At 55.0% G+C, this 19,211-nt stretch overlaps 8 protein-coding genes across 8 annotated transcripts; 5 read left to right on the top strand and 3 right to left on the bottom strand.

Annotated features, from left to right (window-relative positions):
* Window positions 1-2,219: 2,219 nt before the first annotated feature.
* EI97DRAFT_378694 (uncharacterized protein) lies at window positions 2,220-5,045 on the top strand (the record flags this gene model as incomplete). Its single annotated transcript, XM_033795677.1, has 2 exons — window positions 2,220-2,619; window positions 4,108-5,045. The coding sequence occupies 2 exons, from the start codon at window positions 2,220-2,222 to the stop codon at window positions 5,043-5,045; spliced, it is 1,338 nt and encodes a 445-aa protein (XP_033653187.1).
* Window positions 5,046-5,908: 863 nt separating this feature from the next.
* EI97DRAFT_434059 (Coatomer, beta' subunit) lies at window positions 5,909-9,293 on the top strand. The gene is made up of 9 exons (XM_033798526.1): window positions 5,909-6,118; window positions 6,180-6,213; window positions 6,264-6,269; window positions 6,322-6,366; window positions 6,419-6,532; window positions 6,590-6,720; window positions 6,770-6,815; window positions 6,871-8,038; window positions 8,088-9,293. The coding sequence occupies exons 1-9, from the start codon at window positions 6,101-6,103 to the stop codon at window positions 9,088-9,090; spliced, it is 2,565 nt and encodes an 854-aa protein (XP_033653186.1). The 5' UTR covers window positions 5,909-6,100; the 3' UTR covers window positions 9,091-9,293.
* On the bottom strand, window positions 9,278-11,524 carry EI97DRAFT_434057 (AAA-domain-containing protein). The gene is made up of 4 exons (XM_033798525.1): window positions 11,321-11,524; window positions 10,779-11,088; window positions 10,318-10,687; window positions 9,278-10,246 (listed from the first exon to the last, which is right to left on the bottom strand). Exons 1-4 carry the CDS (start codon window positions 11,384-11,386, stop codon window positions 9,580-9,582), a joined length of 1,413 nt encoding a protein of 470 aa, XP_033653185.1. The 5' UTR covers window positions 11,387-11,524; the 3' UTR covers window positions 9,278-9,579.
* Window positions 11,525-11,717: 193 nt separating this feature from the next.
* On the top strand, window positions 11,718-12,522 carry EI97DRAFT_459112 (TIM21-domain-containing protein; the record flags this gene model as incomplete). The annotated part of the gene is made up of 2 exons (XM_033800972.1): window positions 11,718-12,026; window positions 12,091-12,522. 2 exons carry the CDS (start codon window positions 11,718-11,720, stop codon window positions 12,520-12,522), a joined length of 741 nt encoding a protein of 246 aa, XP_033653184.1.
* A 297-nt stretch (window positions 12,523-12,819) lies between these two features.
* On the bottom strand, window positions 12,820-14,662 carry EI97DRAFT_399895 (glutamate 5-kinase; the record flags this gene model as incomplete). The annotated part of the gene is made up of 2 exons (XM_033796426.1): window positions 12,820-14,541; window positions 14,608-14,662. 2 exons carry the CDS (start codon window positions 14,660-14,662, stop codon window positions 13,004-13,006), a joined length of 1,593 nt encoding a protein of 530 aa, XP_033653183.1. The 3' UTR covers window positions 12,820-13,003.
* A 245-nt stretch (window positions 14,663-14,907) lies between these two features.
* On the top strand, window positions 14,908-16,089 carry EI97DRAFT_467803 (mitochondrial inner membrane protease-like protein ATP23). Its single transcript, XM_033801622.1, has 2 exons — window positions 14,908-15,467; window positions 15,536-16,089. The coding sequence occupies exons 1-2, from the start codon at window positions 14,970-14,972 to the stop codon at window positions 15,761-15,763; spliced, it is 726 nt and encodes a 241-aa protein (XP_033653182.1). The 5' UTR covers window positions 14,908-14,969; the 3' UTR covers window positions 15,764-16,089.
* EI97DRAFT_420001 (serine/threonine-protein kinase 12) lies at window positions 15,922-17,626 on the bottom strand. Its single transcript, XM_033797015.1, has 3 exons — window positions 17,393-17,626; window positions 16,372-17,337; window positions 15,922-16,321 (listed from the first exon to the last, which is right to left on the bottom strand). The coding sequence occupies exons 1-3, from the start codon at window positions 17,492-17,494 to the stop codon at window positions 16,175-16,177; spliced, it is 1,215 nt and encodes a 404-aa protein (XP_033653181.1). The 5' UTR covers window positions 17,495-17,626; the 3' UTR covers window positions 15,922-16,174.
* A 361-nt stretch (window positions 17,627-17,987) lies between these two features.
* EI97DRAFT_378858 (TIP41-domain-containing protein) lies at window positions 17,988-18,876 on the top strand (the record flags this gene model as incomplete). The annotated part of the gene is made up of 2 exons (XM_033795686.1): window positions 17,988-18,316; window positions 18,369-18,876. 2 exons carry the CDS (start codon window positions 17,988-17,990, stop codon window positions 18,874-18,876), a joined length of 837 nt encoding a protein of 278 aa, XP_033653180.1.
* Between the last annotated feature and the right edge of the window lie 335 nt (window positions 18,877-19,211).

The following is a 19,211-nucleotide window of genomic DNA, read 5'->3' as shown; positions in this document are numbered from 1 at the left end:
CTGGCGGAATTGGGAAAGCAAAAGGGTCGTCAGCTGGCGCCGTGTGACGGCTGTTGCACCTGGCAGGCTCGACGCAGCGGACCGGCTTTGGCGCCATGGCGGCAAGCAACGACAACCTGGAAGTGTCCAGTGGGCTGCGTATTACTGCAGATGTTATTGCTCATCAGTCTGCCGTTGTGAGAGCAAAGACAAAGAGAGCGCGGCGGTGCACCTGGGAGATGGAGGGCAGTATGGACCTTGTGAGGGTGGTGAAGTGTGAAGGGACAGATGGTGGGGAAGTTGAGAAAATTGGATGGAAAATGGGCGAATTGGGTGAATTGGGCCATCAAAGATGCAATTTGGGGAAAGGGCCGGGGGCGGGTCTGGCTCCGAGATATCGTCGCACGGGCCATGTGGACGCCTGACTATTGGTTGAAGGGCACAGCAGGCACAAAGGGCACACATGCACACGCCTGGGTAGGTAGGGAGCTGGAGCGACGGCCAGAGACGGTGCAGGTGGCGGATGGCAGGTCACCACTGCTGTCTGCCGAGTGTCATGGTTGAGAAGATTGTCTTGCAAAGAGCTCGACTTGTATTGTGGGAGAGTTGGGCGTGGGTTCGCTGTGGAACCTTGAATAGCAGAGGCAGAGGCAGAGGGGGATGAGGGACCGGGGTCTCTGGCCGGCTGTTTGATGAACAGCGTCAGCAGCAGAGCAGAAGGCGACGAAGAAAGAGGTCGGCGGTCGCAAGCACGAGGAAGAGCCGGTTGGGGCTGGCGAGCTATTGATTATTGCAATACTGTGTACGCGGGCAGGCGGCTGCACGTCGCACGAGGGCTAATAAGTGCCTGCCCTGGGAAAGCGGCAACATTCAGTCTTGTCTTCTACAGCTGCTGTATACTCAGTACGACAGCTCCCCCCCGTTCATCGCCAGTCTTCTTCACAACAAAGCATCTTCTCTTCTTCTTCTTTGTTTCATCGCCAGGTCCAAAAAAAGCAGAAGGGACAGACCAGAGACAAGCTTCGACGGTGCCGCGAGTCGAAACCCTAAACCCTTCCGGGCCCGTCTCCACTGCGCTAGTCCCCATTGAGGCGTTCCAAGGTTTTCCCCTGGCGCCGGTTCATCTTGGGGCAGGCGCCGTCGCCCTTGCCCTTCACCGTTTGGGCCAACTTCCCGCTCGCCGTCGCTTCGCTCTCGTCGGTCCCTTTGCCCTCTCTCCACCTCTCCACCTGCGCCGCACCTCGACTGACACCCTCTCCTCTCCTTCTCTCCCTCCTCCCTCTCTCTTCCCTTCCCTCGCGTCGCCCGACAACCTTCGACCGGATCCACTGCGCTGCTTAGAGTCGACCGCTCTGCAGTGTCCTTCCCGCCGCCGTCGTGCCCTTCTCTGGCCGCTAGACGACACGCTGGTCACGACCTTCGTCACGGTCTCACGCTCCTTTCCCCCTTCGACGATTTACCCAAAACCCACGGCCTCTCGTTACTATCTTTCCTTTCTGCTTCTGCCTTTCAGCCAGCCTGTAATTCGACCTTTTGCCTGCCTTCCACCGGCCTGTCGCTCGTTTTCCCTAGATCCCCACGCTCTTTGACGACCCTCGTGCTCCGCCGCCTTTCACCACCACCTCAGCCCCATCCGCGTTCCTGGTATCGCTTGCTTTGAACGTCGAAGCCACTGCCACGGCTCAATTGGTTGGACACGCGACCCTTCTTTGTCCCTGAAGCTCGTGCCTTGTCCCTGGCCGTTGAATCCCAAGAGCCCCGTCGTCTTGGCTCCAAGGCAATCTCCATTGTGACTCGGGCCACACGGTCGTCTCGCGACATGGCGGTTTAGGTCGAATTCGCAAGACAACGCTGCGTCTGCTTTACCAGGAGCATTCTCTTCTCTCAAACTGCATTGACAGCTCAGTGCGTCTCGTCGCCTTCTGACACGACATTTCCACGACACTGACGTGCGCCTGCTTTCAGGTCCCTTCGTTATCCAAGATACTCGTCATCCACATTCGTTTAAGACCCACGCCCTCTAACCGTACGTCCTTCGCTCGCCTTCCAACATGCCAGCAGATGCTGACTTGGAACAGATTCGGCGTTGCTCCTTCAATCCCCCTCTGTGCCCATAGCACACCGAAACACATATCCCGCCCACAACATCGAGTATGGCGCGTTCCGCAGTCATCTGGGCTGCGGCCCTTGTTCTGGCCGGCCTCTCTGGCTCGGGCCCAATGCTCACCACAGCAGAAGCGATGCCCGCACCTGGTCCTCAAGAGACCGCCGGTCACCCGCGTTACTACTTCCCCCGGCATATCAAGCGTCAGATCGTGACCAACTCCACCACTCCTCCGGCATCCACCTCTTCCTCGTCCCTTTCTTCCAAGTCTAGTACGGCATCGAATCTCAATGCAAGGCAGTCAACCACGGAGAAGAACACTTTTTTCGAATCCCTCGTCTCCCTGTTCGAGTCACAGTCCTTTGCGGACCAGTCTTCGTCAGCCCAGGCATCCGAGGACACCGTTCAAGGGGGACCGCAATCCCCATCGCCGACGGTATCCTCCACACAACCCTTTGGGACCGGTGTGCAGAATGCACCAGTGCTAGTGCAACCGCCTTCATCGACGTATACTCCTCCAGCCCCCATCCCCACTGGTCGACCCATCGGTGGAGGCTCGACGGATGGTCTCCCCCCGGTTATTGTTCAGCCAACTTCCTCGTCGTCGGACACATCCAATGGGAATAACGTCGTCCCTCCATCTGACCCCACAGATGATAGTGACTCTCCTGTCGTAACCACCAACGTCGTTGTGGAGCCAACCTCGTCCCCGGCACAGCCAAGCCCCCAGCCAGAAGTACCGCCGACGGAGAATATTGGATCCACCGGCCAACTCCCCCCTGCGAACGAGATCGTCCAGCCAACCCCTTCACCTGATGGTGTCGGCACCACGGGCGGTCTCCCGCCTCCGAATGAAATCGTTCAGCCGACCTCGAACCCGGATTCCCCTGCGCCCATCGCTGAACCCTCCGACACCGCCGTCCCCACTGATAATCCTATCGTGACCGGACCTTTTATCCTTCCTGGTCCAACTGGCGGGCTGACAACCAGCTCTCCTCTGCCGTCTGAGTCCCCGTATGTCCCGCCCTCCGATGCCGTTGGGTCGAGTGGAAGTACTGGCGGTGTCCCCGATACGGTTGTGCTTCCCACAAGCCGTCCTGTCACCAGTGACACCCCCTCTGAGCCTTTGCCGAGTAGCGGTATTCTGGTTGGCATCACTACGGCATTGGGAACAAGCGAGCGTCCAGCAACCAGCTCTAGTACTCCGGAAGGAGGGATTCCAACCTCGGAGAGCATTTCCAAGCCCGAGAACGACGACACGCCATCCGCGACAGCATCCAACTCTCCCTCCGACCCCAGACCTTCAGAAATCGTCCCGGGCATCAGCTTGAGCTCTGGCGCCGGTGTAACGGATCCCGCTCCTGGACCGACAGCTCCCGTTACCTCCTCCCCTGCAGGAACCACACCTCTCCCCGTTCCACCGCTGGAATCCATCTTGTCCTCTGTTGTCTCCGATCTGAATCCGGACCCCGAGATCTCCACCACCGTCCCCGAGACTCAGACGGAATCACCGCAGCCGACTGGCTCCGCCCCAATTCCTATCGAGAGTCTTGTGTCCAGCGTCGTATCTTCATTGTTGCCGACGCCCACGCAGGAGCCGCTACCGTCCTCGGGCCTTCCCACCTACGCACCCTCGGAGACTCCAGGCGTTTCCCTTCCAACATCGGCGATCCCATCTGGCAGCACCTCGGAGATTCCAGGGCTGTTTCCCTCCGGGTCTGGAGTCTCTTCTGGCACAGGGGTTACGCCCACACCCACTGCTGGTCTTCCATCCTCAACCGGAATCCCCGTTTCAGAGGAGCCACCTACCAGCGGGGTTTCGACCACCAATGTACCCATTCCAAGTAGCGTACCCCCGTCCTCTGTTAACGCGACAACTGGTGCTTCCGATGGGCCGGTCATCAGTCCGTCGGCGACACCCACCTCTTTGCCTGCCTCCTCGAGCTCCACTCTGGCGATTTCGTTTGTGCCCCCAACCATTACGCCTACCGTGTCCAGCCAGCCTCCGCTTGCTTCGATCCCAGCTACGGCAACGAATAGCGAAACCACCTTCAACGTTGGCACGCAGATCATCCAGGAGCCCTCGACGGTCCTCCCTCCAAGCGCTACCGCCTCCGGCATCCCCTCCGATCTGCCAAAGATGATCCAGCCGCCAACAGGTATACCTGCACAGCCCCGGGATTCGTTCCTGGGCCAGATTGGTTTCAAATGGCCCCTCAACTACCCGTTCGTCGCCGCCAACGATGGTGGGAATCAGATCTTCGAATACCTACCCCCTGCCATCAGCGATGCCCTGAATCTCACACGAGACGAGGTGGTCATGCATGGTTTGAAGCCTTGGGATACCACCCTAACCCAGGGGTTCATCACGACATTAGCCCTATTCTATATTCCAGCCGACTTGAACGGCACTCTCGCGGCTCAGCTCCGCAATCCCGCCGCCGCCTTCTGGCACAACAAGAATCAAACCGTCAATGATCTCACATCGCTCATCAACACGGCCATACCCCTTCCTGCTGGCCCAGCTGCTCCGGCTGGTCAAGTACCTCTCTCGGGCGATCCTGGAGCTGCTCCTTCAGGATACGTTGCTGGTGGTGGTCCGGTTGGAGGTGACATGGACGCTAACCGAAAGGTGAACCCAACAAGCGCTGGTATTGCTACTGGGGCCGTCATGGGCGCGATTGCTTATGGCGCCGCTATGTTCTTCGTTGCCCGACGATACAGGAACAAGAGATTGGGTCACAAGCGCACCAGCTCCGTCGCCAATACCAGTCGGAATACCTACAGCTCCCTGCAAGCTGGTGCTGCATTCATGTCTGGCGGTCGAGGCCCTGGACGCCTAACTCCTGGCGGTCGCGATAGTCGCGGTAGCAGGGGAAGCAGCAGCAGCCAGGGACGCAGTATCCGCACGCAGCAGATATCCGCCCCTGTTATGGCCGAGAACTCTCTCGGATGGAACTAGAGTGACTTGCTGAGCATATATGCAAGCACTTGCTCCATGTGCCACTGTACCATATCACCGTGATGGAATGACGCAGGAATCCACTTCAATCGCGAGCGACTGCTCTTCGCCTTTTTCCAACCTGTAATTACTCCCTGGCGCCAAGACTCAGCTTCTCGGGACAGCAGTTTTCATCCCATTCGCATCCGTGCAAGCTGCACGCTTCAGCCAGCTCCATGTAACGTTCGACACTCTCGCTAAGACGACCATGTACTTTCATAACCTTTATCTATCCGACTTCCAAGTCCGGCTTTTCCTATCTTCGATTCTTAGATACCTGTCTTTGCTGAGCGGACTGCCAGCGAGGCCCTTTTTCTATTAGGTGTTTTTCGGCAGGGAGATGTGCTCGGTAGCTTTCATTGCATCCTGCAGAGCGACTTGAGAGTGTCAGTAAATAGCGCGTGTGAGGGGTCCGATTTAGGAAAAGTTCGCCGACATAATTAGTGGTGGTATGAATGCATAATTATCATCATAGTCTTTTTCATTCACAATTTCTAGCAAGTGATCTTCTTCTCTCGGCATGATAAGGTTGCAATATTCTTGAACTCTAGAGCAATGGCTGTTTTCTGCAACTCCGAAACCTCAAATCTGACCCTTTGGCTCCTCTCCAAGTTTGATTGGCAATCTCAAAGAATACAAGCTGTGGTATACAAGCCAATTTTGTTGCGATGATGTCGTCTAGTCGTCTAGCATTGCATAGTGTCCCCCCGATTGAACAGTGATTCTGGATCTCAAAGTGAATATGTGGGATTGCCTGTTTGGGTAGTCAGTACCCTGTCCGGCTTGGCGCAACTCGAGACCGCACAAGCTGCAACTGTAGCATGAGCTCCGTTGGGACTTCCACGACTCTGGACTACTCTGGCCTTCACTTCCTTCAAATTCAACGCCTCAGACGCTCTCCTGGGATCGCAGTCACTTGCCTCCCTCCCGTGGGTCCTGTCACTGCGCTCGCCGACTGGCTTGAATAGCCACGTCGCATACACCCCTCTCCGCACAACCCACCACGAGCCGCAACCATGCGTCTAGACGTAAAGGTACGGGAGATGCGCCTCTAATCCTCCCAAGAATGGCGGCTGATGTAAATTATGTCCATAGAGACAACTCTTCGCGAGGTCCGAGAGAGTCAAAGGTAAAGTCTTTGGGGTTTTCACGACAATGGCCTGAGTTAACATGCCACAGGAATTGGTACATACAGACCGCTCCCACGACATTGCACCGTGCTAATACCGTTACAAAGACTTTCACCCGACCGAGCCTTGGATTCTCACGACCCTGTATAGCGGTGAGCTGTGGCGGATACCCACGAACCCACTGCGGAATGCTGATAGAGGCAGGACATGTCCATATCTGGTCATACGTGTCGCAATCCATTGTCAAGACGTTCGAACTTACCGACGTGCCTGTCCGCGCTGGTCGATTCATTGCACGGAAAAATTGGATAGTCGCTGGTCAGAGATTCCGACACGCAGTGGCCTAGCCGTGTTACTGACTCCGCTCCCACCCAGGCTCCGATGACTTCCAATTGAGGGTGTACAATTATAATACATCCGAGAAGGTCACTTCGTTCGAGGCGCATCCGGATTACATCCGTGCCATTGCTGTGCATCCGACACAGCCTTTCGTTTTGACCGCAAGCGTACGCCTAAAGATGGGATACATTAGGGGCTGGGCTGATGTTGCTCCAGGATGATATGACTATTAAGCTTTGGGATTGGGATAAATCATGGAAATGTATGCTTGCGTCTGCTGTCCCATGTGAAATTGACCCTTGGCTGACAACATCTAGGCGTCCAGGTCTTTGAAGGACATGGTCACTATGTCATGGGCATTGCCATAAATCCCAAGGATCCCAACACATTCGCATCGGCATGTCTTGATCGGACAGTGAAGATATGGTCCCTTGGCAGTGCCACTCCCAATTTCACCCTGGAAGCCCACGAGGCCAAGGGAGTCAATTTCGTCGACTACTATCCTCAGTCCGACAAGCCGTACCTCCTTACTACATCGGATGATCGTACAGTAAAAGTATGGGATTACACTACCAAGGCGCTGATTGCAACATTGGAAGGGCACACTTCGAATGTGAGTTTCGCGGTCTATCACCCAGAACTACCCGTCATCATCTCCGGTTCCGAGGATGGCACGATCAAGATATGGCACTCCTCTACCTACAGATTGGAGCAGTCCCTGAACTATGGCCTGGAACGAGCTTGGTGCGTAGCCTACCAAAAGGGCAAGAATGGCGTCGCGCTTGGTTTCGACGATGGAGCTGTGGTTATTTCAATGGGCCGTGAGGAACCTGCAGTCAGCATGGACGCTAGTGGAAAGGTCCTGTGGGCAAGGCACAACGAAATCCTGAATGCTGTTATCAAGGGCAATGAGCAGCTCAAAGACGGCGAGCGTCTCACCCTCCCCACCAAGGACCTCGGATCCACCGAGATCTATCCCCAGTCCCTTTTCCACTCACCCAACGGTCGATTTGTCGCCGTATGCGGCGATGGCGAGTACATCATCTATACCGCGCTTGCTCTCCGTAACCAGGCCTTCGGTTCCGCGCTCGACTTTGCATGGGCATCAAAGGAGAACGACAAGGACTATGCCATTCGGGAATCTTCTACAAGCGTCAAGATCTTCCGGAACTTCAAGGAGCGAAGCGTCTTGAACGTCGGGTTCTCCGCTGACGGACTGAGCGGTGGTGTGCTTCTCGGTGTCAAGGGTCAGGGTGGCATCGGGCTCTTTGACTGGGAAACCGGTGCATTAGTCCGGAGGATAGAAGTCGAACCCAGAAATGTTTATTGGTCTGAGAGCGGAGAGCTCGTGACGCTCGCGACGGACGACACATTCTACGTTCTGCGATTTTCGAGAGAGAACTACCTTGAGGCGGTGCGCAATGGAGAAGTAGACGAGGACGGCGCAGAGTCCGCCTTTGAGGTCGTTTGCGATATCAACGAAAGGTGAGACTCGCGTGACTTTGTTTGAATGGAGAGATACTAATGTTCACAGTGTCCGCACCGGTGCCTGGGTTGGCGACTGCTTCATCTACACGAACAGCACAAACCGCCTGAACTACCTCGTCGGGGATCAGTCGTACACCATCTCGCACTTTGACTCTCCACACTACGTTCTCGGCTATCTCCCACGCGACTCGAGGATCTACGTCTGCGACAAGGATGTCAACGTCATCTCCTTCGCCCTCTCGCTCGCTGTTGTGGAATACCAGACGCTGGTTCTGCGCGGCGACCTGGAAGCTGCTGAGGAGCTTCTGCCTTCGATACCCAAGGACCAAAACAACAAGATCGCCCGCTTCCTTGAAGGCCAAGGGTATAAAGAGCTAGCGCTCAAGGTCGCTACGGATCCAGAGCACCGCTTCGACCTTGCTCTCTCGCTCGGGGATCTGGAGCAGGCCGTTTCTATCGCACGCGAACAGGACACGGAGCACAAGTGGAAGACAGTTGGCGACGCCGCGCTCTCGTCCTGGAACGTCCAGCTCGCCCAGGAATGCTTCACCAAAGCGAAGGACCTGGGCTCCCTGCTCCTGGTCTACTCGTCGACTTCGGACGAGCAAGGCCTCCGGGAGCTCGCTCAGCTGGCGGAGAATGCGTCGGCGAATAATGTTGCCTTCTCGGCGCTGTGGCAGCTGCAAGATGTGCAGGGCTGTATCGATTTGCTCGTCAAGACGAACCGGCTCGCGGAGGCGGTGCTCTTCTCGCAGACGTACAAGCCTAGCGTCACGGCGGGGTTGGTGAAGCGGTGGAAAGAGAGTCTGGAGAAGGAGGGGAAGGGCAAGGTGGCGAGGTTATTGGGGGTGCCGCCGAGCGAGGAGGAGGAGGGGGATCAGGAGATGTTTCCAGAGTGGGAGGAATATCTGAGGTTGGAGAGGGAGGGCGGGACGGCGGAGGATTTGAGGGTTGGCGACGAGGAGGATGGAGGCGAGGAAGAGGTTGGGGAGGGGGAGGAGGAAGAAGAGGGCGAGGACGAGGAAGGGGAGGAGGGGGCTGAGGAGTAAGAGTGGATTCGATTCGAGTATATGTTGCTCTGTTTCATGGTAATTCATCCAGTCATAGATGAGGGCGTGTCGTTTGGAAAATGATACTCTGGCCTGTTTTACTGATCACTGATCACTCCTCTACCAGGGGGAGACGGTGAATTGCGACGGATGCTGCGTAAAGCGAAGATTATCATATCATGACGGTAGAGGAGATACCGCCATATACTATCCCTCTCTCTATATACCAGGCTTCCCAACCCGTTGATATCATATATCCCATCGCCGATACGCAACGTAGGCTCCAACGAAGCATTTCCCCAATTCCCGTAAGAATACCCTGAGCCTCTCAAGGTATGCATAGTACACGGAGAAGCGAAGCACGGCCCCAACACTTCTCGTAGGTATCTAGCCACCACCCAATCCCGAAACAAGTTGACGAACAACAACAACAACAACAACAACAACAACAACAACAACAACAACAACATCTTCTTCTTCTTCCCCTCGTCACCTCCTTATCTCCTCGCCCCGCCGATAACTCCTACTCCTCGTCGTCAACCCCTCACTCCCACTCTCCGACCCCTCAGTCGACGCATTACTCTCCTCTTCTCCTTCTACTTCTTCTTCTCCCTCCTCCTCCACGACCCTCCTCCCCCCATCCCTCACATTAACAACCTCACCAACCACATCCTCCAACTCCTTAAACTGCGCCGCCGCCGCCAGAGCAGCCGCATCCCGCTCCTGCCTGAAGAAATCATCCGTCCTCACACCCCTAATATCCTTCGCCTGCAGCCCCTTCTTAACTCTCCGACCAGTAGTCCCCTTCGCCCTCGCCACGGCATCTCGATTCTCCCGTATAGCCTCCCTGACAGGCCCCATGGCCGCCTCCCTACACGCCTCCTTGATATCGCTCCCCGACAAGCCCGCACTCAGCCGGACCAAGGTATCTAGATCAAAATCCCCCTCGTCGATCTTGGTGCCCCGGAGCACGAGCTGGAAGATGTTGCGGCGCTGCTGGGCGTTGGGCAGCCCCACGGGGAATTTCTTGGGCATGCGGCGGAGGATGGCGTCGTCGATGTCTTGGATGCGGTTGGTGGCGCCGAGGATGAGGATGCGTTGCGGGGTCGTGGTGCCCGAGTGCGAGGACGAGAGGCCGTCCCAGTGCGTCATGAATCTGTGAAACCAGGTGGTTAGCACACTACTACTACGAAGATTGGATAGTTTGACGGCCTATGAAGGACATACTCTGCTTTGACCATGCCGCTGGCTTCGTGCTCCCCCGTCCTGCGGGTCCCCAGGACGGCGTCGATCTCGTCGATGAAGACGATGGCGGGTTGCAGTTTCCGCGCCAGGCTGAAGACGGCGTTGACGAGCTTGTTGCTGTCGCCGTACCATTTCTCCGTCAGCGTCGAGATGTGCAGGTTGATGAAGCAGGCGCCGGATTCGTGTGCCAGGGCTTTGGCAAGCATGGTCTTGCCGCAGCCGGGAGGGCCGTAGAGAAGGACGCCCGAGGGCGCGGAGAGGAGGGAGGAGGCGGAGGCGAGGGATGGGTGGGTGAGGGGGTAGATGACGGATTCGCGGAGGTCGTCGATGATGGCGTCGAGGCCGCCGATGTCTGGGGAACAGTCAGTATTGATTTCATGCGAATATGGTGAACCTCCCAGGCTTCGAGGACTGAGAAGAAAGAAGCAAGCCCATCCACATACCATCAAAGCTCACCGGAATATCCTCCGGCGCAACCACCTCCATGGCAATCGTCTGCTCATAGCTATTCAGCTGCAGATCCTCCGTCCGCACACCACTCCGTCTTCTCCTCCTGGACCCCTTCCTCCCGCCATACGAGCCGTCTTCGTCCTCGTCGTCGTACTCGGAGTCGTAGTCCCGCGCCTTGTTCGCTAATATCGCGTCGAGTTTTTGCGTGGCGGCGTTGGCTTTGCGCTTCGCTTCTTCCTTTTGCGCGGCTTCGGGGTCGAGTCGGGAGAGGAGGGAGCGGATTACAAAGTAGGCTAGTAGGGGCTATAGCGAGCGGGCGTCAGTAGGCGTAGGAGGATTGTTCAGTGAAGGGGAGAGTTAGAGAATCGTTCGGAAGAAACGCGGCTGCGCAGGAACTGTCCACCTTGACATGCTGCCAGAGAGTTTCCCAATTTACTTGAGGAAAGAGGCAGGAGGAGCGTCATGAAAATGGTGATTGTCCTCAGAGACATGGTGAAATACGAGTAGAACCGCGAAAGAAAGCAGATGCACGTACAGCAGCGGCAGCCATGAGGATATCCGGAAGATACCCTGTCAGGCTGGACTTCTTATTCGAGCTCATCGTGAGTAATGTGTGTGGGAGCGTGCCCTACCCGAGGGCGGCTTCTCAAAGAATGTGTAGAGGAGGAAATGTAGGGAGTTCTCGTAAAGAAATCGCTGCTCAAACGTTGGATGTCGTGGTCCCTCTCGGTGGTTTCCGCCACAGGACGCCTTAGAAGCTGTGGCGCGGCTGCGCCGCTTTGGGCAACCTTCCTCGGCATCGCTCAAGAATCTGACCAGATCTATTGGGGAAAGCGCCTGGGTTTGAGTTGCTCCCCCCGCCGACGTCGTGTGCTCACATGCGATCAAGCTTGTAGGACTACCGACGTTATTTACAGCCGCGACAGAGAACGATGGCATCGACTTACAGACCTCTTGAAGCGATCCAGCTTCTGCGACCGACTTTCCGCACAGCGCGCTTCCCGCCTCCGTCTAGAGTCGCGCACATCGCACCGTTTTCTACCACATATTCAGCACATGCGACCCATAGCTCAACGACGGCTAGCCCTCCACCGTCTCCCCGGCCTGCGCGGAGGACCGTGACCGTCACCAATGACACAGGCGCCGTGCGATGGAGCGACCTGAGCCTTGGAGAAAAGGCCGCGCGGACGACGCAACAGTCCTTCAACTTCGTCGTCATCGCCGTGGGCGTTGTATTAACCGTACGTCTCCCATCCGTTCCCTTGTTCCTACCTGGAATATTCATGCTAAATAATATATATCCAGGGCGCAGTATCCTACTACATCTACACCGAAATCCTCTCCCCCTCGTCCAAAACCTCCCACTTCAACCGCGCCGTCACGCGCATCCGCGCGCACCCCGAATGCATATCCCTACTCGGCGGCCCGGGGCCCCAAATCTCTGCCTACGGCGAGCCCTCCTTCTCTCGCTGGGCGCGGAACCGGTTTATTGCTTCCACTTCCGAGACGGATAGATGGGGCACGGAGCATATGCGGTTTAAATTCTATGTGGAGGGGAGTAGGAATCAAGGGGTTGTGAATGTGCATTTGACGAGGAGGCCCGGGCAGGAGGAGTGGGAGTACCAGAGTATGGTGTGTGATGTTAAAGGGGAGAAGAGGGTGGTTGTTGAACAGAAGGAGGAGGTGGGGAGGGCGAAGGGGCAGGGACCGAAGATCTTTGGCGCCAGGTGGTGGTAGCGTGGGGACGGAAAGAGGAGAAATGGCCCGTCGTATGCATAAGGTGTGGATACGTTGAGCTCAAAACCGAGAAAGATATAGCCGTTAGGAGGTGTCAGCGGGGAACTGTAGAGGGGCTGGCCGGAACAGTCTTAAGCAGCAACAAGGAGTGTGATGGACGTTCTGGTATGCGGCAGTCCAAATTTGCAAGCTTGAATTTCTCGAGCATCAAATCTTCGTTTCAACATCAGAATGGGCCAGTAGCTGATACATTTTCAGGACTAGGCCTCTCGAGAATGGATCAGATTTTGATTCCACCAAAGCGAACGCTGAAAGACTCTATTATGCATCTAAGCATCCGATATTCCATACCTAAGTGCTTACATCTTTCCCGTACTTGCTATAGATACAAGACGCCAAAACCCCCATTGATACGCGAATGCCGTGCAACATTCGTCCTCTACGCCTCACCATACATTAGATCGCCTTCTCCAACCATTTCCTAATGCGCCTCCGCCTCATTCGCTGATCGCCCAAAACTGGGTGTATTCGGTCTCGACTTCTCGACACCCAACAGCGCTATATTCTCCCTCAGCGCTACATACTCGCTATCTGCATACCCCAATGCCTCGTGAATCTGCGTGCTGTGCAAGCCTTTGATCCGTCGGATCTCAACATCGGAGTAGTTCACTACCGCTCGGCCAATCTCAAAGGGGGCAGGGTTGTGCAGCTCGTACGCCGGCTGTTGCTGGTGATGATGCGCGAGCAGTTGTGATGAGGAGTGGGAGTGGACGAGGCCTGGGTGGTGGCGTTCGTAGAGGGAGTTCCTGTCCGGCACAGGGGCAGGGACGTGCCCGTGAGTGTGATTATGTGGTGGATTAGGGGTAGCTGGAGTAGATGCTGCTGTGGAAGTGTGGTTGGTCGACGGAAGGCGTTTAACAACTACTAGCCGGACGGCTTCCTGCTGGGAGAAGTGGCCGTCTACGTCTACAATACCAGAAGGAAGGAGGCCCGCTTTGTCGCTGAGGGCGTGCCATGCACCGTAGTCGATGTATATGGTGCCGTGGGGAGTCAGGCCGTGGAGGATCCAGAACCAGCGGTCGCGAATAGGGTGGGCGTTTGCGAGGAAGCGGGTGTGCAGTGGGACCTCCTCGGCTTCGGATGGCGGAGTCTCGGTCTGTGCAGGAGTCTCTTGGGGAGTAGATGTGGAAGGGGTTGCGTGGTCGCTGTGAAATTTCAGCGATGCTATTGATGAAGATAAACCTCCTTCGCGGTCGGAGTTGGCCACGCTGCTTCGGCTGGATACTCTCGCCAGCCTTTGTGACTCCGCATATCGAATAATCGCACCGATGTTCCCTGGTTTCGAAGACTTCGTGATGACCGTTGTGACGCCGGCGCTGGTCGCTAATCTTGCAGCAACGATCTTGGTGCTCATTCCTCCAGTCCCCAATGCCGAACCCGCACTACTAACGTCTGCCGCCAAATCCGCGATATCCTCCACTACTGTGATAGGCTTCGCATCCGGATTCGTCCGCGGATTCTTGTCGTACAGACAATCCACATCTGTCATGAGAAACAGGTAATCCGCCTGAACCATACCGGCTGTAATCGCACTCAAGGTGTCGTTATCGCCGAACTTGATTTCGGAAACGGCCAATGTGTCGTTCTCGTTCACAATCGGAATGACTCCCATATTCAGCAGCTCGATGAACGTGTTCTGCGCATTCTGGTACTGCGTCCGGTCCGCAATGTCGTTCCGCGTCAACAACACCTGCCCAATTGGCTGCCGGACATGCTCAAACAACTGATCCCACAGACTCATAAGTCTGCACTGACCGATTGCAGCTAATGCCTGCGCCCTAGGCAATTGTTTGGGCCGTTTTTCGATATCCATTCGGCGAAGACCGACGCCAATGGCGCCCGAGGAGACGATGACGACGTGATGGCCATCTCGACGAAGCTTATGGGCTGTTTCGACGATGAGGGAGAGAATTGAAAGGAGGGGCTGGTGCGTCTTTTCGTCGACTATGGAGCTTGTACCTGCGAGGGAACGTTGGTAAGCGCAACTCTTCTTTCGAATGTGGGGATGTAGTACAGTGTATTTACCGAGTTTGATGACGATTGTGAGCTGGCCGTGATGCTTTTTGGGTTGCACGGCCATGATCGCAGAGAATGAGAGCTTGTAGTTATCGTGTATACCGCATAAGTGTCGGGGAGGATTTAGCAGCGAGATTCTTTGTACAAGGGAAATCAAATGAAGATGACTCTGCCCGTTGGGCGCCAGAGCTTCGGGCTCGGAATTCGGAAATGGTCTCAAGGGTCGTCCGCACAGCCAGCCAATCAGATCAGCCCGTTGCCGCTGGCTCGCTCTCCGCAATCCTCCAACTTCAACGTTTTCATGCGAGACGCGCCGGAAGGGATTATATCGCGACGTCCACTCTTCACGTCCTTTCGCCCTTTACATCCCAATGACGAAGCCCGAACAAGCCCCCGACGGGGCTTCACCCGGCCAAATCGCAAAACCCCCCTCTCAGAAAGTCGACCCCGTATACTACACATGGAGCAACACCTTCTCCATCCTCCTCGGTCGTATGACCGGCAACCGCGACGTCTCCCTCGAAAGCAAATATTTCGCAGAGCAAGATGCCATAAATGAGGAAGCGTACTGTCGGCGCTGCGAATCCAACCGCGACTACCTGCTCAAATACAGCCCCATCGTGCGCTTCATGAAGGACGAAGTCGCGAAGCTGGGAGGTGATATCAATGAGAAAAATGTCATTTGTAGGATGTGCACGCAGGAGCAGAGTGGCGGGTTTCATATCGATCATGGGATTCTGCTGTGTGCGAATAAGTTTCGGAATCGAGGGCATCAGGAGGATACTATGGCGCATGAGATGGTGCATGCGTGGGATCATCTGAAGTGGAAGGTGGAGCAGGATAATTTGAAACATCAGGCTTGCTTAGAGGTATGCTGACTGGACTCCTTGGGGAACATCGGTGCTCGTAGTTGAGACAGGGTGCTAATGACTGCTAGATACGTGCCTCAACACTATCGGGCGAATGCCGCTTTACTCGCGAGTTCTTCACGAAGAATCAATGGCGGATAACAGAGCAGCTACAGCATTGTGTACGGAGAAGAGCTACACTATCTTTGATGGCGAGACCAGGAGTAAAGGACGATGTCCAAGCCGCGAAGATTGTGAATGAAGTGTGGGATAGCTGTTTCTACGATACGAGGCCATTCGATGAAATATACCGCTAGTGAAGGAGAGGATGCTTACGACCTGCATTGTATCATAAGACACCATCGTTGTACAATATACCCGGATAGGACAGGATTGGAGGGCGGGGAGAGGGACATGCATAGCGACTGGCGTTATTGAGTAATTCTTCGAATGTCATCTTCACTCTTACGGCATCGACATACAGTTTATTGACACAAGAGTTTGGATTCATGATGTCATTACTCAATCGAATCATGGCAATGCCAATGCAATAGAAGAACAGAAAACCCGAATCGCCACAAGCGCCAGGCTATGCAATTAGACAGACCCTCAACTCCAACCGGCCGTACGTACTCCTAGTGAGAAATGCCGTTATTTTCATTTCTAAATCCCCGGAAATGAACAACGAAAACAGCCATAGAGGCGACTTGAAAGGGAGGTGGAAGAGCTCAGTTCTCCTTATCGGAGCTGCTGCGGGCTTTGCTTCCAGAAGTGCGTTCATATGCGCGGGAGCTGCCCTTGCAGTGCTTGATGATCCAAGGGTGCGTCTCAACTTCTTCAAGAGAGATGCGCTTCTCAGGGTCCAGGACGAGCAACTGAGACACCGTAAGTGAATGCATAAGACGACAGGCAAATGGAAACATACCTTCTTAATCAGATCTTTTGCCTCCGAACTCACAAAACTGGGCACAGTGTAGTCACCCCTGACAATTTTTCTCTGCGTCATGACCTGCGAGTCTTCGAATGGGGCTTCACCAACGAGGAACTCGTACGTCAGCACGCCCAAACTCCACAGATCTACCTTCTCCGTGTAAAAGTTGTCCTTGCCGCCACCACGAAGCATCTCCGGGGGAAGGTAGTCAAGGGTACCGCACATGGTGTTACGCCTATTGTTGGGCGCATGGACTGACCAGCCAAAATCGGAGATTTTGATCTCGCCATGGATGCCGACTAGGATGTTCTCTGGCTTGATGTCCCGGTGCATGACGTGCTTTCTGTGAAGGTATTTGAGAGCTGCCGCCATCTGAGCAATGTACTGTGCGGCCTTCCATTCCGGGAAGCGCTGTTCGCGACGGAGGTGTTTGTACAGCTCTCCCTTGCCAGCGAACTCAAGGATCAGAAAGATGCGCTTGGCGTCATGGAAGTGGCCGAAGAGACGTAGAATGTTGGGATGAGCAAGATGGGACTGAATCTCGATTTCTCTCCTTACTTGTTTCTCCACTTTGCCCTGCTGGAGTTCGGACTTGTGGAGAACTTTGAGAGCGCAAACAAAGCCTGAAGAGCGCTCTTTGGCAAGGTAGACGCGACCGAATTTGCCCTTTCCGAGGGGCTTGCCAATTTCGAACATTCCGAGGTGCCACTGCTTGGGGGTCGTGGGTTGAGAATAAATCGCAGGTTCAGTAAGCGTGCGGCGGTGGGCATGAGATTGCCGGTCTTCTGATGAACGGTTTTGGACCGCTTGGGATTGCGAGGCGAGGGGTACCTTAGTGATGTTGGCTTGGACAATCTTGGTGGAGTTGGCGGCTGCGAGCTTTTGGAGAGGGAGTTTCATGCGGTTGGCGGCTGAAGTGCTGGTGCCGAGGGCAGTTATTGATACGGTGGAGACGGAGCCCTATGCCAATGTTAGAGCGAAATGCTGAGGACTAATGTTCCCAAAATTCTCGAACCTTTTGCTTATGATAGGTGCTAGTTACAGCAAGCTGGTCCTCATTCTCGTCGTTGACGGTGATGCGCTCAAAGGCGGCTTCAAGGTTTGAGACGTCCGCCATTGTGAATTCAATTCAAGTAAGCGCAAGTAAATGAGAGGACTTCCAAACGGAATACAAGAGAAGAACAATGATTTCTGGAGCTGGGTGGAGGAGTATGCTCGTTGTTCGATCCGGTCTACGGTTCGAGACGAAATGAAGTGGTTGCAAGACCAAGGGCTGACGACCGGTATACAAATAGTCGTTGCCGCGGCAATAACGAGGTCACATGATTATCACGTGAGAGTATTCACCACCATCAATTGATGCACCGTGATTCCTGATGTTAGATACATGTTCCTTTGATGCAAAATGCCCGCCTATAGAAACACCAAACCTGAATGTCGAGCTAGATGTATGGAAGCCAAATAAGTTTCTTGAAGATGTACCCCCCCCACAGGCGGCATGCATGTGCCAATTACCCGGCGGGGCAGGCCTAGGGTATGCCCTACGACGAGGTCTAGGAATAACTGCACCCAGAGATATATTCCGCTCTACCGCATCTACAGAGACTGGAATGGCTTCCCCGAACTTACCAACCTTCAATGGCTCGTCTGTCGATGCGCACGCACCGGGTCACAGTACAGATGAGTCCATCACCAGAGATGGGTTCAAGGTCACCGTGCGGAAGCTACCTATTCTCAAGGCCGGCCCTATAGAGGACATGACAAAAAAGCTGGGAATTGCACCGCCCGAGATGATTTTCGGCGATAACCTGGCGCGCATTGAGCACCCTCAGAGTGGTTGGAGCATTGAGTTCAACGCCTTCGATGCACTCGACCGTGTCGACAAAACGGGCGAGTCGATGCTAAAGGTGTCCTACTCCAAAGAATGGCAGGAGAATCGGTGTGTAGTCCCTCACAACAGTGGTGATTGTTGCGAAGCTAACTCGTGAAAGGCAGAAGCAGTTCGAAGAGATAAAAGAAGTTGTCAAGCCGTTCGACTGGTCTTACAGCACCGACTACAAGGGCACTATTTCGGGACCCCAGTTTCAACCAACAGATAAACCGATACCCATCGACCTTCTCATGCGTCAAGACCCGATCCTGTTCTTCTCAGAAGTCATGCTATACGAGGATGAGCTGGCCGATAACGGCATTGCGATGCTGTCATGCAAGATACGGGTTATGCCGCAGAGGATGCTGCTGCTGTCAAGGTTCTTCATGAGGCTGGATGGTGTTCTTTTCAGAATACGGGACACAAGAGTATATATCGAATTCAGCACAGGCGAGGTGATTAGGGAATATACCGCTCATGAGGAGAAATATGATGTCGTCAGGGCGGCTTTGGTTGGAGGAACAGATGATGTCCTGGCGATTATGAGGGATCCCAACCAGTTGATCAAAAAGGATCGGGCTCTCGTTCCCATCGTGGAGAGAAGCTTGGACAGAGTGGTCCTGAAATGAGGTGTGCAGGCGGTAGGTCCCAGCATGGACACAAGTCCGCTGGAGCCGCAGGCAAACGCGACAGTTGCATAACAGAGAGCTCCTTCGAGAACACTAGTTAATACTGTAAGTGCATGCGTTCCAGCACATAACAGCCCGACACGTGGCTATGCTGACACTCTGGGGTAGCAGGTCCATGGAAGACGCCACCCTGCAATGCCGCAGAGGTGGTCAGTCGAGTTGTGACCGGAATCCACCCGACGTGGATTGATGCCCGAAGGCAGAACCGTTTCCCATTGGACGGAAACGTTGCTCAGCTTCGGCAGCAGTTCCCTTCTGAAGTTCACTTTTGGAGG

This window comes from Westerdykella ornata (assembly GCF_010094085.1).
Source record: "Westerdykella ornata strain CBS 379.55 unplaced genomic scaffold EI97scaffold_13, whole genome shotgun sequence".
Lineage (NCBI taxonomy): Eukaryota > Fungi > Ascomycota > Dothideomycetes > Pleosporales > Sporormiaceae > Westerdykella > Westerdykella ornata.
Note: the sequence above shows the minus strand (reverse complement) of the source record. Positions and strands in the feature narration are given on the sequence as shown.

What these genes read in the sequence shown, in the direction of transcription:
- EI97DRAFT_434059 (XM_033798526.1), top strand. An exon ending in CTTTCGTTTTGACCGCAAGC is followed by an intron (nt 6,721 to 6,769) that starts GTACGCCTAAAG and finishes ATGTTGCTCCAG; the next exon opens with GATGATATGACTATTAAGCT. An exon ending in TTGGGATAAATCATGGAAAT is followed by an intron (nt 6,816 to 6,870) that starts GTATGCTTGCGT and finishes GACAACATCTAG; the next exon opens with GCGTCCAGGTCTTTGAAGGA.
- EI97DRAFT_434057 (XM_033798525.1), bottom strand. Translation starts at nt 11,386, where the DNA reads ATGAGCTCGAATAAGAAGTCCAGCCTGACAGGGTATCTTCCGGATATC. An exon ending in TATTCCGGTGAGCTTTGATG is followed by an intron (nt 10,688 to 10,778) that starts GTATGTGGATGG and finishes ACTGTTCCCCAG; the next exon opens with ACATCGGCGGCCTCGACGCC. An exon ending in AGCGGCATGGTCAAAGCAGA is followed by an intron (nt 10,247 to 10,317) that starts GTATGTCCTTCA and finishes CTGGTTTCACAG; the next exon opens with ATTCATGACGCACTGGGACG.
- EI97DRAFT_467803 (XM_033801622.1), top strand. Translation starts at nt 14,970, where the DNA reads ATGACGAAGCCCGAACAAGCCCCCGACGGGGCTTCACCCGGCCAAATC. An exon ending in AACATCAGGCTTGCTTAGAG is followed by an intron (nt 15,468 to 15,535) that starts GTATGCTGACTG and finishes AATGACTGCTAG; the next exon opens with ATACGTGCCTCAACACTATC.
- EI97DRAFT_420001 (XM_033797015.1), bottom strand. Translation starts at nt 17,494, where the DNA reads ATGGCGGACGTCTCAAACCTTGAAGCCGCCTTTGAGCGCATCACCGTC. An exon ending in GCACCTATCATAAGCAAAAG is followed by an intron (nt 17,338 to 17,392) that starts GTTCGAGAATTT and finishes ACATTGGCATAG; the next exon opens with GGCTCCGTCTCCACCGTATC. An exon ending in CAAAAGATCTGATTAAGAAG is followed by an intron (nt 16,322 to 16,371) that starts GTATGTTTCCAT and finishes ACGGTGTCTCAG; the next exon opens with TTGCTCGTCCTGGACCCTGA.